Raw genomic sequence first — 18,106 nt, 5'->3', positions numbered from 1 at the left:
ATATTAAGGCTTTTGTTTTTTTTTAATATCATGAATTATTATTTCATAAATATCTTTTATGTTTTGGTGAGTCACACCACATGACATTTTATTGAAACTGCTCTATTGTGTGGCCATGTTGAATTTCTGTTAACTTCCTGTAATTCCTGTTCAACTTCCTGTCAGGTATGGCCATTTCAAATTCATAAAATGAACCAGTTATGTAAATTATAAATTTTGCAACTTTTGTGTACTGAAATTACTGATATATTTAAGACACAATATGCTACACAACCATTGATGATAATTGTGCAAAAGAACTTTACTTGTGTGAATATGAGCTTTATTTTTAAATATACAGCATGTGTGAAATACACATAGTATATGTATATACACATATGTGTGTCTGTAAGCATAAGTTGTTTGCAGACAGGTAACCACTTAATCTCTCATGATGGAAAAACTAGACCATTGTCACGCAACCTCCCACATCTTGGAATCAGCCTCACAGGTAGAAGCGAGCTATTAAACGCGCACTAAAAGGCGGGTTAACACACTCACACACCTTGCTGAAATGCTCCAGAGGATCCATCCCTCTAAAATCTCAGACATGGTCTCCATAAATGAGAGCAAACTGAATATAACCAACATAAAAATAAGCACTGCTGCAGGAGTAGCCAGAAGGAGAGCAGAAAAACAATAGCTTTGCCATGAAAGAGGAGAAGCAATGCATGTGAGAGAGAGAGACAGATTTACAGGGGTCTGTCAGTAGCAGAATGGATTTCACTCATGGTCTGGCTAGGAAAACTAGGCCAGGAAGAGCAAGACGGTATGAAGCATTGTGTGTTGAGCGTGTCCAAATGTATAGTCGTATATACATGTGACTGCATATTTAAGACTATAGAAATGAAGCCTGACTGAAAGCATTCGGAGCATATCACGTGCTTCATGCAACACACACATTGCTGTCTTCGCCCACTCAAATCATATCAGAACCAAAACTAAAACACTGTACTGTGCAACTTGAACATATATTGGGGCCCAAAAGTCTGAGATCGCAAATTAAAATACTTATTTATTAATACAAAATTGTACATTCTAAATTATATTAGGGTTAACAACAAATAAGAGTATATTTAAATATTTTGAGGCAAAATGAGGCATAATTTTGGGATTCTTTCCATATTGGTAAAACTTTTATACCATTTTCAAGACAATTTTAAAATGGAATGACAAAAAATGTCATGCGGAGTAACTATCAAAAATAATAACCTTTTCCTACCTTTTCCTTTTAATAACCTTTTCCTTTTCCTTCCTGTGCACACACGTCTTAATCATTATTTTAACAAAGTTTTTAAATATATTTTTTTAAGTAAAAATTGTTTTACTAATATCATGAATTATAGTTTTTTTCAAATCAGACCACATGACATTTTAAAACATGAACAAGCCAAAAAATCAAAACAATCAAATCATCTGTAGTCCTTTCTATGATATTATTTCCTTTTTTATTTGGTTGCACAATATGACTTTGATGTGGTGATCTGGTGGTTTTTCAATTATTGATAAGCGTTAAACTGATTCTGTTAGGATATTATTTTTAGTATTAATTTCAGCTGATTTTCAACTTACAAATAACATTCATTATTTCATAAATATCTTCGAGTCGCACCACATGACATTTATTTTACAGCATCAAGAAGGCAACGGGGTTTATAAACCATATTATATCCCAGATTTTTTATGTGGTCTCAGACTTATGGACTCCACTGTACATACAGGCCAATGATATGAAATCTCATAAATGTGTTTTTACCATATTGACCTGCTGGCGTCATTCGTGCTGCTTTGTAGCAGTTTATAAGCCCTGAATGTCTCAATCTCCCACGCATGTAATGTGCTCTTCACTGCACATTACAGATATCAGTCCTGTCGCTATGGCAGCTATTACAATCACAGCTGCCCAGGTGTCTTTACATGTTATGATCCATGTAGGTTCAGTAATAGATGTGGTTTATGTACATTTGCGACAAAGCTCTCACAAACATAGTACGTCGTACAGCCTACATGTTCTTTCAGTTCACACTTCATAGCATCTAGCACCTTTTCTTCCCATTTGTTTGTGTAAATTCAGTAACGTTTGAGACGGCAAACAGCAAGACTGTAGTACTGGGATCCATTACAGCTCTGAGCAAATGTTGTTTATCTGAGGCTGCGCTGCACTTGCATGGTGAATTAATTGAACCATCTGAGTAAATTAGTTACTAATCGGTCTCAGAGGCATGACAAAATGCCCTATGTTACTCAATGATAACAGCGAGCTGCTTTTTTGGGTCAAGGCTGCACAGCTCAAAAAAATAAGCAGTCTGGATCTGAAAGCTGACATTTAGGGGAACCAAATGATGTGCTAACTTACACAACAACACTGTTTTTGCTCGAGACATAACCACAGAGGAAGAGTATTGCGCATTTTACAATAAAATGAAATATTTAGTGCTGTCAAACAAGAACAAACCGTCCCTGGCTTTCAGCAAGGAATTATTGTGATACAAATTGAGCTCTCATAAGACTATTCATCTTGCTCAATAACATGAAGTGGACATCTGTTTTTAAAGAGAAGTGTAAGTGCGCGTGCAGTTTTGTTGTGATAAGGTTCAGCCTTAAGACGGAGATGGTTTCATACAATGCTGCAAGGTTGCAGCACAGAACGCCTTCCATTGTGGTCGTTGTCTCTTTTTCTCTCGTTCTCAGCTGTCAGGTTTGCGGTGTGCTTTTCAACAGAAAACAGGAAACAGCTGAAGCGCGTTCGCGAGTTCTCAGAAAATACAAACATGTGCAGTTGTTTGCGATCGGAGGGCTTTTAAATTTGCCACGTGCTAAGCTTATTTCCATGCTCATTCTTTATCACCTTTCCCAGTCTGATATGTCATAAACTGATAAAGTTGCTAATTAGTTCCAGAGTACATCAAAACAGTTTGACAGACAAATTCAAAAGAATAGGCTTGGCTGCTGAGCCGAACAGTCAGAGGATGTTTACTAAGGGTTTGGCCTTCCTAAAACTCCTCGTTCCACACCAGGCCAAAGTACAACAAATCCACACAATAAATCTTTTAAACTCTGATCGGTACAAGAACATCATACCAGTTTTGAGCCAGAGACAAAATAATTTACAGTACTGTTAAAAACAATCTAAATGGGTGAATCACATGAAATCTGTCAAGAACATGTCCAGGTCATATTTCACCCTAAACTCAAAGAAAATGAATGAAAAAATGTTTTGCTTAAAGAAAGTGAACCCTATTTGCATACTATCCTTATTCTGACTGAAATTCAAAATCTTGATATTTAAATAATATTCAATAATCCATTACAATAATAGTAAATATAACAAAACATGTATATATATATATATATATATATATATATATATATATAATTGACAAGAGATCAAGAGAGATTCTGATTTCTAAAGGAAAATAAAGCCAAAAATATGACCTGGCCATGTTTCCGTCAGATTTGCTTATATGTGTGAGAAAGGGTGAGAAGGGGTTGGCATTTATAATTGTGTCTGGTGTTGCCGTAATGTTTTAGAGTCAGCCGTTAACCACATTCACCACAGGCCAGAGATCTTCAGAGAGAGAGACAGAGAAACAGTGAGCGAGAGAGCCCTTGTAAAAAGTACCCAGCTATTCTAAACATTTCTCTCTCGATGTACTGTATAAGCAGGAATAGAAACAGAGAGAAAACAGTATGACATATAGAACTTTACTTTATAAACTTCCCTAAAGGATGAACACTACAAAAGAGACCTTCACATTCACTTACACTAACAATTTGGAGTTGTTTTGAAAGAAATTAATACTTTTAGCAAAGAATCCTGAAAATCAGTAACATGGTTTCCACACAAAAATGAAGAGGCACAACTGTTTTCAATATTGATAATTATGTTTCTTGAGCAGCAGATCAGCATATTAGAATGATTTCTAAAGGATCATGTGCCACTGAAGACTGGAGTAATGGCTGCTGAAAATTCAGCTTTGTCATCACTGGAATAGATTACATTTTGAAATATATTAAAGTAGAAAACGACTTTTAAATTGTAATATTTCACAATATTACTGGTTTACTGTATTTTGGATGAAATGCAGCATAACGAAAAAGTAAAAAATCTTACTGACCTCAATCTTAGTATAAAAGTGAGTGTACTTATTTCATCATTGACTATATTATCAAAATACTTTGAGAGAAATTTTTGTAAAAAATAATCAACATGAATTTTATGTCTTAGTAATTGGTTTGTCTCTCTTTTGCTAATGACCGCAGCATTTGAGCTGCATTAACTTCACTAGCTTCTTTCCCAATCATAAAACACTTTCTGGTTTAAATATAATCTTGAATCCTAGATTTTCAGTGTGGACTTAGACTTTTGAACCCCACTGTGTATATATACAGTATATAGCAGGAAAGAGGAGACATCTCCTCTGGTGACCCTCACTTTCAGCTCCATGTCTGTCTTCAGCAAACGGCAACAACTTAAACACTAATGATAAGATAAGTGTAATAACAACAGATAACAGCAATTTTCTTGACACTTTATAAACTACAGTGCAGACAAACATATAAAAACATATAAGACTGAAAAACTGCTTTTGAATGCCACAGAAATACTTCCCTGATATGCTGGAGCCTTATACACAGAATAAAAGAATACTTATGGTGTTTGCTTTCATAGTATGAATAATTAATAAAAAGGAATAAGCTTATCCTGCTAGTTCTACAGAAAATATTCAGTCTGTTCTGTGGGATGAAAGCGAAGAACACCTGGCAGGAGTAGAAAGAGTCTGAATAAAAGAAGAAAGAGTGAGAGAGAAAAGCAACCAGGTGAGTCTCTCCCACAGAGAGACTGCAGTTTCCTTCCAGCTGCTTTCACTCAGGTCCTCTTTTGTTGTGGCTGCAGATGAAGAACGAGAGGGTGGTACAGCGCCGAAAGGCAGATGTGAGAAGAAAGAGGAACAAACTGAGCCCACACAGTGTGGAGAAAAACACACACACACACACACACACTTACAGCAAATTCACAGATATGTTTTTACTGTGAATTCTAGCATCTAAATACAATCTCAAGCTGTGCCAGACTCCGATGGCTTGTTTTCCGTAGGTTTGTGATGTTTAATGCATACATACTACATTGGAAAACCAGGAACGCTAGAGCGTTTTGGACAGAATGACTTAAGCAGAATATGAAACAAGCAAGGCAACTTTTGGCAAGACCTGCAGGTAAATAGATACATTGGACCTGTTTGAGTCACACAACAACTGCACCCAAAGAATTTATGTCCCATTTCAAACACTCTCACTGCTTTCCAAGTGTTCGGACAACTATAGGTCACACGAACAGCCATCCAGGTCTTTTCATGCTCCCTTTTGTTATACTCGTCTTCTCCCAACCCCCAACTCAGTCTTTGTCCATTGAATCGAAATGCCCTCCAATTCAGAGCGCTACCAAGCAACTTGTGAAAACAGAAGCTTGGGGACTGAGCCAAGTCAATCCACCTACTTAATTTTTTTTAATGCAGTCAGCGTTTTGACACAGTACCCACAATGCCTTGTGTTCGATCTTTTGCTCTTGCTAGAGACAATGATCTTTCCAAACCTGCATGTTTTCCCTTACCAAACACAAAAGAAAGATTTAATTGATATAGACAACCTTCCTTTATATAATTTTCAAGCTTTATGTTAGAAAAACATTATTTGGAAAAAGTAGGCTCGGAGAAAGCTAAGCATTAGCATTCCCATTTATTTTAATGCTAGCTACTCAGCTAGCACAACATCCATGAAAGTGTTTTTAAACTTTTCTCAATGTTTTCTCAAGATTTGACATGATCCATAATGATCCAAGTTGCTGTTATGTCGTCTGCCACTTTAAATGCTCATGCTATTTAAAGTTGGGTGGATTCTGACGGTTAATGGATTTAATAAGTAATGGTGGGCATTTATAATTAACTTTAAGCAGGTTAATGTCTAATATTTTACAAGCTAGAATCATGCTCTATTGATGTGCATACAGACTTCCTTTCTTTGTCCTAATGCAGGAAAAAAACTGAAAAGCAGGTCAGTGACATCAAGGCTGTTACTAATGTCTGGCATATTTTGTCTAAAATAATGGAACTGGAATGGCATATATCAGAATACTCAGATCTGTGATACAAAAGTGCTGTTATCGTAAATATCTTCCAAAGAGCACAAATAATTACCTAATGAAATGTGATTATGAGCACGTTTTGATAAAGAATAAGACCAGGCCCACGGGAAAACATTGCCAAGATAGGAAATCTTTTATTACAGAGAAAAAAACTTTTCTTCCAAAATATAGAAATCTGTACAACTTCCGCACAATCAATTTACATGAACTGTACAAATTTACAGCAGTTCATCACAACATACCCAAGAATGAGGAAAAGAATGAACACAAGAGATGTACAGACGAGAAAAATCACAAGATACAGACAGCTTTATCTTGGGTTGCTCAGAATTTTTTCTTTTAGTTAAAAAAAAGAAAGAAAAGATACGAGGAAAAAAAACAAGGAAAGTCTATCAGCACAGAGCATGGAAACTGATATTTATATTTTTTACCAAAACAACTTTGGTCCTCTCCAACACTCCTAACACAAATGGCTTCACTTATGAAAGAGGAATTCATGTTAAAATATGAAATACAAAAAGGAACACGTCTACACACAGCAAAATATCAATTATTGGCACTTCCCATATGTATGGTTATGTACTTACTCTACCATATGTTGTACAATAACAATACATTCTACAAATATGGAACCACCTCAGATGCGAAAGTGGCAATAACGTGGATCATTTCTGAAATGACCCAAAAATTCCCAACCGAATCATTCCCTTCTGTTTTTCACATTTTAACCTGCACATCCATAAGGGTTTCAATGAATGTCTGTGGCCTGAGCTTGGCAATACATTCCAATCGAGACACGTCGGCCTCAAAGTCACATAACTTCAATGTTTAACCTATTAAGTGCATTTCATGTGCGCTTGCCTCAGAGTGGACTTGAGTTTAGACTCACGACGATACTTAAAACTTGTGTGCAAACGCTTACCGAACTGAAACGGATAGTGGAAATGGTTTGCTGATGTTATTTCGGTGGAGGAGGGGGTAAAGTAGTTTAAAAGCTGCAGATCTAAAAAGCACTCAATTTGTCTGTTCCAATTTGGTTACGATCACCAGAATGAGGTTAAAAAGTACTATTAAAACCATCAGGCGAAGGGGGCCGCCTGTCAGAGTTCAAAGCATTCAGAAGGGTGGGATGGCGAAGTGCGTCCAAATATCGAGGTTCGACCCGTACATAAAATGTCAAATTTATTTAAAAATGGCTTTCCGCCTCTTTAAAATGGACCAAAACAACATAAAGGGACGGCAGTGCATCGACAACCCAGCGTTACCCATGGTCCTCTAGGGTCAAAAGTATTAGCACACATAGGACTGATCATCAGCACCTTGTCTCAGCAGTTTAGCGGCTAAGGCAAGACCAGTCCTTCGCACGCAAAGCCTGCAATTCGTTTATTTCCGCCCATTCATGCCAATGTAAACAGAATCGGCCAGAACCAGGAGCACACCGCATGTCTCTTCCCGTCCCGACTTGGCCCTGCATGTAAGGCTCAGTAGATTTTGGAGTGCGCTCAGTTTATGTGCTGGCATAAAAACTCTCCTCTGGGCTGCGAGAAGGGGGCCGGAGAGGATTGTAGCTGCCCTGATGTGAGGGTCCTACCCCCTCCTTCGTCAGGCCTAGGGAGGGAGGTGATATGTTTTGACGGCGCACTCCTAGTTAAGACTGAGACCGGTGACGACTGGCTAGAAAGTGCGTCGGGAGACCCTCTGTAACAAGCGAGCATCACTGGCCCTGCGATTCTGCGATAAGTTTGGAAACATTGGTCCAATTTTTGATGCCGGTCTGTTGTTTCTTGCCATGTACTGGCCTTAAATGGAGTCCTAGAGATGGAGAACTAATCTCTAACAGCTTCAATCAGTCATCCGAAAGGATTAAAACAGCTAGAGAGAACTACCCAGGATTGAAGTGCCTTCAGAAATATTGCAACCAGTGAAAGCGAATTACAATTGAATGAGGGGGTACGCGATGGAATGCAGCTGGGTCGAATCGAAACGTCATCCCACACAGTCTAAAATGTCAAAGTGCATTCAATGTCCTTTCTAAACCAGGCAGAAAGTAAAGACCACATCTGTTCAAAGTCAACAAATACAAAAACAAACTTTGCTACATCTTTCATTTTGGTATGACGAGGGGCTTAAATAAATCAAATGCTTTGTTGCGTTGAGTTTTTTTTTTCTCTTTTTTTTGTTAGAAATTACATTCATCCAGGAGGGAGCCCCTAGAAAAAGCTACAAGCATGAGAACCTTTGCATCACAGTGCCACCGACGGCTAGCGTGGGTAACGGTATGACACAGGTATTCCACCGCGGCAGAGCCAGTTCACGTCGACCTGAAGCCCAAAAGAAGGCCCGGGTGCGTACCAGACACCGAGAAAAGAGACAAAAGTACCGCTTTGTGGTCCAAAAAAGTGAGGTTTTTAGCAAAAAAGAGGCTCGTAGCGGCTACTCGGGTCTGGCGTGGCTGCCAGTGGGTCTGGGCTTCAGCTCGACAGCGAACAGTGAAATGATAAAACAGGATTTGAGAGTAATTCCTTAACATTTTAGAGGGAGTTTATGCGATAACATAAACCGTGAAAGCGAAAGTGCAAAGTCAACATCGGCAGACGATGGTGGAAAAAGCCGCCCCAGGACCGCTGCCGTAGGAGTGAGCTCGGGGGCTGGGCGATGTTTCAGGTCTTCATTAGCTGCCCCAGGGTCAAGCCTCTGGTAGATCCAACACAATAACAGAACAGACAACCAAACGAGTGAAAATTAAACCTACGAGGTTTCCATCACCTGGACGATAGGACACATCCTGTTTGTTTTTTTTCCTTCTCCTTTCTCTCTTTTTTATTTTTTAAAAATGACTTCTGTGACCCATTTAGCTGGACACAGTCATCATGTAGGGTTTAGCGGAGCTGGTGCGGCCCAAAACCAGTAGTTCCTCCTTGCAGCTGATGTGACTGTCCACCATTGGGGATACCTGGGCGACAGAGGAGGCGGGGATGCTGTTTCCAGTGGTGACGCTGGGGTTTCCATTGGTGCTGGGATGGGACTCGTAGAGCACGCAGATTGAGCCGTCCTCTCCGATGCGGTAGGACACTTCGAATGGGTCAACCCACAATGTGAGCTCACTCGGAAGCAGCAGGTAGAGTTGCTGGATGCTCAGGCCGATGCGCTGGCCAGCCTGTCCAACCAGAGGGTCCATCTTGTGGTTGATGCGTATGCAGCGATACCCAGAACCTTTGTTGGGACGGTCTGGGAACCAGTGGTGCTTGTATTGCTCTGTAAGAGAGAGATGGAGGAGGAGGTTTTGTAATCTTGCATATATGAAGTAATAAATAAAAAGCATTGGTAAACAAAACAAACAAAAAATGAACAGACATTACATATTACATATAATAATCAACTCATTTATTAGATTGAAATGTTGTTTAAGATTTTTTCTGTTAAACCTGCTAATTTTTTTACGGATGCACAGATATTAAAATTCAGGATGATAAATCATGGCCAATATTACAATTCTGTGTTAGTCTCTATGCTAATTCCATGATTTATTTTCTAAAAAAAAAAACATTCGAATAATTCAATTAAAATCAATCATTTTAAATTATAACTATTACTTGTAATACATACATCAAAGATATTCATTTTAAGATCTGTTAAAAAATATGCTATTGAAGAACGCTGTTAACTTGTATATTTTATATGAAATATAAAATATTTAACTCAGTTGGGAATGCATAAATATTAAAACTTTGGCCGATAATTTGGTATACATTTTTGTATTATAGCCAATATAGAAAACAAAATCTGTATTAGTTTGTCTCAGAATCAAAAATATTCATTTTAAGATTGTTAATGTTGAAGTTATATTAAACTTTAAAATCGAGTATATTATATTATTAGTGGAATTAAAGAACAACATTTTTTATTTTAAGAAATTGCTAGATGCATTTTTCAATATCCATTATCAGCTGATAATATTTAGGGATTAAATATTAAAATAACCAATATTACAATTTATGTTATTCTTTAATTATAATCATCCTTACACTAAGTACACTAAGACAATGGTTATGGTTAGTTTTCTTTTTCTTTTTTTAGCTTAAGTTCCAGAATGTCCATTTATAGTTTTTTTAACATTCAGATCCAGCACTTTATATAAAAATTACTACAATAAGTTTCAGAATCCATCATAAACTGTTTTATTTTGTTGGTGTTATTCTAACAATAAAGGAAACATAGATGCAATTCAGGTAAGGACTTACTAACTAATACTTAACTGCCCACACATTCCCGAACCATAAGAAATTAATCAAGGTTTTAAAAAAGAAAACAAATTCTGATCATTCGGCCTTGTATTGCAGCAAAAGTTACAGTATAAAAGGGGGTGAGGATGTTTTTCACAGGGTGAAATGATCATTGGAAGAACACAGATAAACAACCATTAACCATCTGTGTCAGAGGCCTACGTGACGGAGAGAGAGAACCATTTGATTGCTCAATCCCCTTTCGGCTGGAGAGTCACAAAGTCTTCAAACACAAGGAGAGCAAAAGGGTGAAATCCTGGCAGAGCAGCTGGAGGGGGAGGGACCATCCTCTTAAAGACAAAGCGTCCCTTTCATACAACCCGATTTGATTAAATATTACGGCTCCAAATGGATCAGCTTTGCTTTTCGCTAGTAGATATTTGTGTCCATGTATTTCCAGCTCATTCATTTGCTAAACATCAAATCATGCCTTTTAAAAGTGCCAAGTTACACCCTACACAAAGGACTCGTTTTCCAAAAAGAAAACAACTTCTCGCAATTGCGTTTTCTTTCCCTTCTGGCTCTGTGTACTGGGTGACAGGTGGAGAACAGGAGACGGAGGGATGGGTCTCAAGCCTCTTTGTGCGGCTCTGAAATAGGCCAGGCCACCTGTAGACCTGGGTTAGATAATGCCGCCTGTGTGCTGTCGTTGACGTGACGTCCCATTCTCCTGAAAGCCTAGTATACAATGATCAATGCAGATCAACCCACCCACAACTCTGGACGGAGCTCAAACCGCAACAATGCTCGTACTACGCAAATAAATGTTTAACGAAGTAAAAATGTTGCTTGTTAACGGCCAAATAACATTGTGGTGGCTTTATTAGGAAATGTTATTTGTGAAACGAGGCCTGCTGTGAGATTGAGAATTAGGACAAAGCCGTGACGAACGTGTATTTAGTGATGTGATTAGAGAACAGGAAGCAGAAACAGCTTTTCAGATCGATCTTACACAACACCTGCTTTTTCAATCTGGCAATTCTCTCAAACGCACATTTTAACTGCGTGGAGAAGGAACTAACCCACTTTTTCTACCCAATGGGGATTGTCAGGAGTCTTTGTTCCATTGTGTGGATATATGTTGGGCTGAAAACGCAGAGAAGGGAAGGAAAGAAAAAAAACTAAACAAGTCCACAGCAACAGTAATACGTGATGTGAAACTAGCAGCCACACATCCTCCCTTCCTCCACCGACGGCCATTTTGTCTGACTGGGCCTCAACTACATTTGTTTACAAACAGCATTTAGTGACTGCCTGTTCCCCACAAAAATAAATCAAGATTATAATAATACTAAGTTTTCTGGCCATTTACAGTTTCTCATCAGACTTCAAACACTTGTGTATTTGTGTAGAACGTGAATTCTACGTTTTATTACCATTATATTACATTATATTATTATTGTTAGTGAATTTTGTTTGATTGTTCTTCAACTGCTTAACCACATATTTTTATTATAATTTATTGTTATCTGAATCTGAGCAAAGGGTCTCACAAAATGCTGGTCCATTAAAAAAAGGAAAACAATGGGTGGTTGGAACGAAACAAGATAAGGAGAAAAGCATTAAACGAACACATTATTTTTTATGCCTAACTGTTGACAAATAATAATGATTAAAGGACTCGACTTCTGTCTTTGAGCCTTTTTTCTTTCATATGATCAAATATTTGGTTAGGGAAAGTGTAAAAGCCTGCGATGCAATTAAAATTATTGCTAAGTGAAATTTGCATTTGAATGCAAAACAGCTGAAATGTTATTCTATTGTCTATTCAACTTGTTGCGGTCATTTTTAGCGAGCTGTGTACTTACAGGTTTAATATAATGAAACAAGCACATCATGCATCATTTGCACTACTACTAATATGCAAAAGAGATGAGATATCAACCCCATATCTGATATCTCCAGACTTGCTGTGCATTACGTAATTTACTGCCTACAACATATGGCACGCCATTTTAACTTTTATTCCTTAAAACTAACTAGTATCTATTTATAAAGGGTTTTTTTATTATTATTACTACTACCAAGTAATTTAATATGAATGACATTTTCTCAATTTGACTATTAACCAGTAACAGTAGTAGTAGTACTGGAAAAGATAGTAGCAATCACATAAAAGACAATCTAACTAACAACCAGTCTATTTAAAACAGAATAACATGTCTAGTATGTTACTAATCCAATAACTGAATAGTTACAGCATGGCGACTAGTAATAATCGAAAACATACCAGTATGCTATGAATAAGTAATATTGAGATAATAAATACATATTGGTCACTACTGGAATAATTTTCTCATAGAATAGAACTGCTTTCTAATCATTAAAACTGTGATTTTAACCCAAAAAAAACACTACAGTTTTATGTTATTAATGTTACATGATTTTTTGTTTTTTTTATGAACTACATAAATAACCCGTCAGTAAACTGAACTATTAATTACGAGATCAAGTATATTTTCTATGTATACACACACACATCTATAAATAAATATATATATATATACACATCTTTCGGCCTTTTATGTCTTTTTTGGGGTCGCTGTGTGTGTCGATGTTTTTAGCTGTTTATGTTCGTGCGCGCGCTTCCGCCTATGTGGCCAAGCACATAAATTAGCTCATAAACAAAGACATCGATGTTTTCCCACACTTTTCACAAACAAATGAGGCATTCATATTCGTCTGTAAAGGCTGATACTTACCTGCCAGGATGTCCTGTAGAGTCTGGTTGAATGTCTGGAGCTGTCTGTCGTTCACATGTCCTTTAATCCGCAGGAATCTCGACAGAAACCCGACGGCGGCGCTTATCTCTGACTTCATGGTTCCTAGGGCACAGAGGGTATGCATTGAGAGGCTCCGTGCGCTGGATGGCCAATGCGCTTTTGTTTCCGTTTGCAAAATGATCCTTGTTTTTCGCGTGTTTTATTTCTCTGATGCCTATGCTGAGCATTTATTTGTCGAGGCAGGGAAAATTCGGAGAGTACTACGTGTTCCAGGACGGTACAGTGCTGTGACTTGGCTTGTTTTGTCCGAAAACGCACACAGAGGCGGGCTCCACCCTCCTCCGTCACTGTCCTCCAGCAGAGTAGACCGTAACTAAAGCAAGCAGCGCTTATGTAACGCCCCCGCCGCCGCTGACAGCAGCAACAGCAACGAGCCAATCACGACGCTCACTCGAGGTGACGTATGCGCGGAGGAGTGGGCTCATTGCGTCACAACTCTAGAAATAAACAGAGCATGTGAAATGGCTTTTAACCCTTTCCTCTGGACCACAACATTGCGGACATTTCTCATGTACAACTTTGATATGCATACGTATAATAACGACTCGCGCTGTCATTTAAAAGATGTACTTCTGCATTCGGTAGTATTCTCTGTTGTGATATTTGGAATTTCCCACTCTATTCAAGGGGAAGACCCGATGTTTAGTGTAGCCTCTTTATAAACTCACACATGTACATCCCACACAACCACATGTGTAGGCTCAGTAATTTCAATTACTCAGTCATTTCATTTCAATAGTTTATTATTATTGCCATTAAAGTGAAATAACTGAACATAAACATAGGAGCCTGAGAAAAATACTATTTTTAGAAGAAAATTTTAGACGGCACTTAGAGGCTTTTGCATCTGAACTCTTCATATACAGTATATAGACATACATACTGTAGGATGATTTTTCTTTGCACTATTTGCATAAATTGACTCTTGGCTTTTTAACACTGCTGGCAAAGACAGAAAATAATCCAAAGGTTGTCGGAACAATTTGTATTAGCTTCAAAAAGAGCAAATAGAAAATTATAGTAGACTGTATAATTAGGTTGTACACCCATGCATTTCCACGGTTTGTTTTCCTCCCTGAGAGAAACCTTGGCATTAGCAGAACAGCAGGTTAGGATGTTTGTATGTGGCTATGTATTTACTTGCCAGTGGGAATAAACCTCTGAAAGGTGTTTCAAAAGGACTACAAGGAACACTCTGACCTAATTCTGTTGCTTTTTCAGTTGTGGCCAAAGGCAAATCACCTCTGAACTACCATGAGCTGACTCAAGGCTCAACCTGACCTGCCCTGCACACCGATCGTTCAATTACACTGACATCTTGGTCGGTCCAAGAGCAGCTAATATCAGTATTTAGCAAATATTTATTCTGAGATCGTTGGGTCTCAGGGCTGGCCTTCTTTGCAAATCTCTTTGACGCTAATGTCAAAAAATATGTGCAAGTCACTGTTTAGTTGGCAGTATTTAGAAGGCACATTTTATAAAGCTACTTCATTTTTTATTTATTTTTTTAAACTAAAAAAAAGTAGCATTAGGCAACCAATTAGACTGGCTCAAATGAACCAACAAAATATGGAAGCCCAACTATCTCACAAAAATAGTTACTAGTTATAGTGTCAAATAAACATAAATGAACATCAGAAGGTATGTAGTTTCAACCACAGAAAGATGTCAATACACCAGTTTTCAAGTGCATGTCCACCGACGTTAATCTACTCTCCTGTTTGGTTTGTTTGTCAGACAAAAATGGCATTATGATTAGTCAGATCTCCTGTCAATCAAATTCCCTGCGAAGGATCAATTGTGAGTTTACATCTCACAATTCTAACTTTTTCTCACAATTCTGACTTGCAAAATATAACCTCAGAATTGTGAAAATATAAACTGTCAATTGTCAAAATTGTCAGTTCTGAGAAGTCAGTTCTGAGAAGAAAAGTCAGAATTGTGAGTATATAAAATCGCAATTATGAGAAAAAAAAAACATCAGAACTGAGATAAAAAGTCGCAATTACCTTTTTATTTTTATTAAAAAAGAGAATTACGAGATGTTAACTCAGTAGATGTACACTCAAAATTTTGTTTATAAATAATTCTAAATTTCTGTCATGCAATTTGTTTTCAGAATTGCAAGAAACAAAGCCTTTATTGTGAGATAAAAAGTTGCAATTATTAATATATTTTTTAATATACTTTTTTTCCATGGCAGAAACGGGCTTCCATATCTTCCATAGGCTATATTTGAACCACAATATGTTAAACTAAATCCATGAAACGGTTAATAATCAATAGAGTCGACAGAATCGAAGCCTCAGGTAAACATGGCAGCCAAGCAGAGCATAGCAGCACTATTCACCGGTACTGGAAAAATCCAACGTGACTGAAAATAATATACATTTTGGGACTCGAAGGGTTGAGAGGATTTCATGCGTTTTGAAGGACTGAGATCAACTTTCCCTCTTTCTTTTAGGTAAGATTTTGACAGTGGGGGTACTGACTCAAACCAGTTGAAACCAGAACAGTGCTATACTTAGTCCTCCATAGCCCATAGTGCATCAAAAGTAACAGTGATACCCCATATTAACAATTACTGACCCATTACCGGAATACAGATTCCACACAGACAAGAATAATGACTGTGAAAGAGAACAGAAGGAAAGCAAACACGTGACATGTTGAGTTTGAGCTCCTTTCTCACTTTTCTCAAGGTGAATGAGATGGACTATGTAAAACACCAATAAAAAGACATGCTGTGGATTCACTTGACCGAGACAATGTTTTATTACCCCGTTATTTCTCTATCCCTCACTCCTGACCTCTCTTTAGAGAATTTTGCCTTCATCCGTTAGAACTGACGCAATATTTCCCCTTGACGCAGCTGATAGAGTGAGTAAACATGAGAGAGGGATATCAGAGAGATGAAGACTGAGAACAGAAGGGTGGAAGAACAGAAACATACTTAGGACATAAATAGGACTCTTAGCTATCTAAACTAAACTATCAGTTGTCTCAGAGTGTTAACACAAGTCACCTTGTAATTTCTAATAATATACTTTTATTTAATAATTACATTTATGTCAGTAATATTTTTTTATGTTTTTAAGAAGTCTTTTATGCTCATGAAGGCTGCATTTATTTGATTAAAAATACATAAAAAACAGTAAACGTAAACAGTAAACAGTAAACATTATTGCAATTTAAAATAATGGTTTTCTATTTAAATATACTTTAAAATGTATTAAATACATTTAAAATGCTATTATTTTTAACTTCTGAAAAATCCTGAAAAAAAGTAACACAGGTTCTAAAAAATATATTAAACATTCAGCATTGTCAGACCAGAAATAAATTCTATTTTAAAGAATATTAAAACAGAAACCCATTTTGTATTATAATAATATTTCACAAATTATTGTTTTTTTTTTTCTCTGTATTTTTGATCAAATACATGCAGCATTGATGAGCATAAAAGACTTCTTACTGATCCCAAATTTTTGAACACCAGTGTAATATAGCAGAATTATTATTATTTTTTTTCAAAAATGTAATAACATTACATAGTGGCAACATTCTACCATAACGAAATGACATTTTACATTAACCACACTGTATCCCACACCATCACACAGACACATTTTACACACATTTCACATACCGTGAATGATTTTCATTGGACTGAGTATGAGTGCGGTGTTTTGGTTGTGTCTCTTACTCACAGTCCTGGTTCAAACTACACTTACTTGGTACTGTTGTTTTCGATCAACACTTATTTATTTACAAAACATTTCATTTAGAGTCTCCTTCTGTTCTTATATCAGATAGTGACATTAATACATCATTGTATTTAAGTCTCTTAGATAAGAAAGTGTTTGTTAAAACTGAAAATACTACAGCTAACACAAAAGTTCAATGCGGTTCTACCAGTATGTCAGAGCATGCAAAGTCATAAAAAGGAAAACCAATAAACCTCAGGGACTGCAAAGATTTTCAACATGGCTTATGAATAAACTGCTGATGGAAAAAAGGGAAAATGTCCTTCAGGTATATAACTATGGGTCCAAATAAAACCTCCAAACCCCTCCATGAGTCATCTCCCTCTCTTTCCTCTAGTTCTAAACCAGGAAGTATGGGAGTGCTCTTTCTAACGGTTGGAAGTGAAAACCCCCAGCTGTGTGGTTTGGCCACGGCTTCCACACGCAGGACATTCCACTGGAAACTCAACCCCTTTTCGACTCAAAGACCTTCACACGCTTCCCATTCACTTCCACAGGCTCTGAAAACACATTTTTGAAATATGTTTAACGAACAGGAAGTGACATTCGGGAACAAATAATCCATTTTCTAATGTGCATTGGCCCTTGAAAACCTCTGAACTGAGTTTGAGCAACCTTACAGACCTTGGCTCTATTAATAGGGGTGCTAATCTGTGCTCCCCACACTCCGTATCTGTCCATATCTCCCCTAGTCGCCAGGCTGGTATGACTTTATTTTTAGAGGCGAGAGAGAAGAGGAGCCCGTTCCAGAATATCCTCATAAGCCCCCGGCTCCATCAGATACAGGAATAAGATAATGTGCAACTTTGCTGAGACACATATACTGGGCTTAGCATCCTTAACTACTCTTCATTTTTGCTATTTGTTTGTTTTCGTTTTTTGGGGGGGGGGTAGACAACATTTAAAGGATAAAGAAATCCTTTAAATGTTGTATTTGGTCATGCCATATTAATACTAAAATGTTTCTGTTACTAAAAATACTAACTATTACTATTCCTAAATTTGACTGAATTGGCATCCAGTTTTAACAAAAATAATACACACACACATATACACACATATATATAGTTTGTTTGTGTGTGTGTGTACACA

General features: G+C 37.4%; 1 protein-coding gene across 1 annotated transcript; it reads right to left on the bottom strand.

The window, feature by feature from the left end:
- Window positions 1-6,291: 6,291 nt before the first annotated feature.
- On the bottom strand, window positions 6,292-13,553 carry LOC306861249 (protein BTG1-like). The gene is made up of 2 exons (XM_079403423.1): window positions 13,167-13,553; window positions 6,292-9,436 (listed from the first exon to the last, which is right to left on the bottom strand). The coding sequence occupies exons 1-2, from the start codon at window positions 13,309-13,311 to the stop codon at window positions 9,033-9,035; spliced, it is 549 nt and encodes a 182-aa protein (XP_079259549.1). The 5' UTR covers window positions 13,312-13,553; the 3' UTR covers window positions 6,292-9,032.
- Between the last annotated feature and the right edge of the window lie 4,553 nt (window positions 13,554-18,106).

Source organism: Barbus barbus (genome assembly GCF_936440315.1).
Source record: "Barbus barbus genome assembly, chromosome: 42".
NCBI classification, from domain to species: Eukaryota; Metazoa; Chordata; class Actinopteri; order Cypriniformes; family Cyprinidae; genus Barbus; species Barbus barbus.
Note: the sequence above shows the minus strand (reverse complement) of the source record. Positions and strands in the feature narration are given on the sequence as shown.

Bases quoted from the DNA above. Each gene is read 5' to 3' on its own strand.
- LOC306861249 (XM_079403423.1), bottom strand. From the start codon at position 13,311: ATGCATACCCTCTGTGCCCTAGGAACCATGAAGTCAGAGATAAGCGCC. The intron at 9,437-13,166 runs GTAAGTATCAGC...TCTCTCTTACAG, and splicing joins TCTACAGGACATCCTGGCAG to AGCAATACAAGCACCACTGG.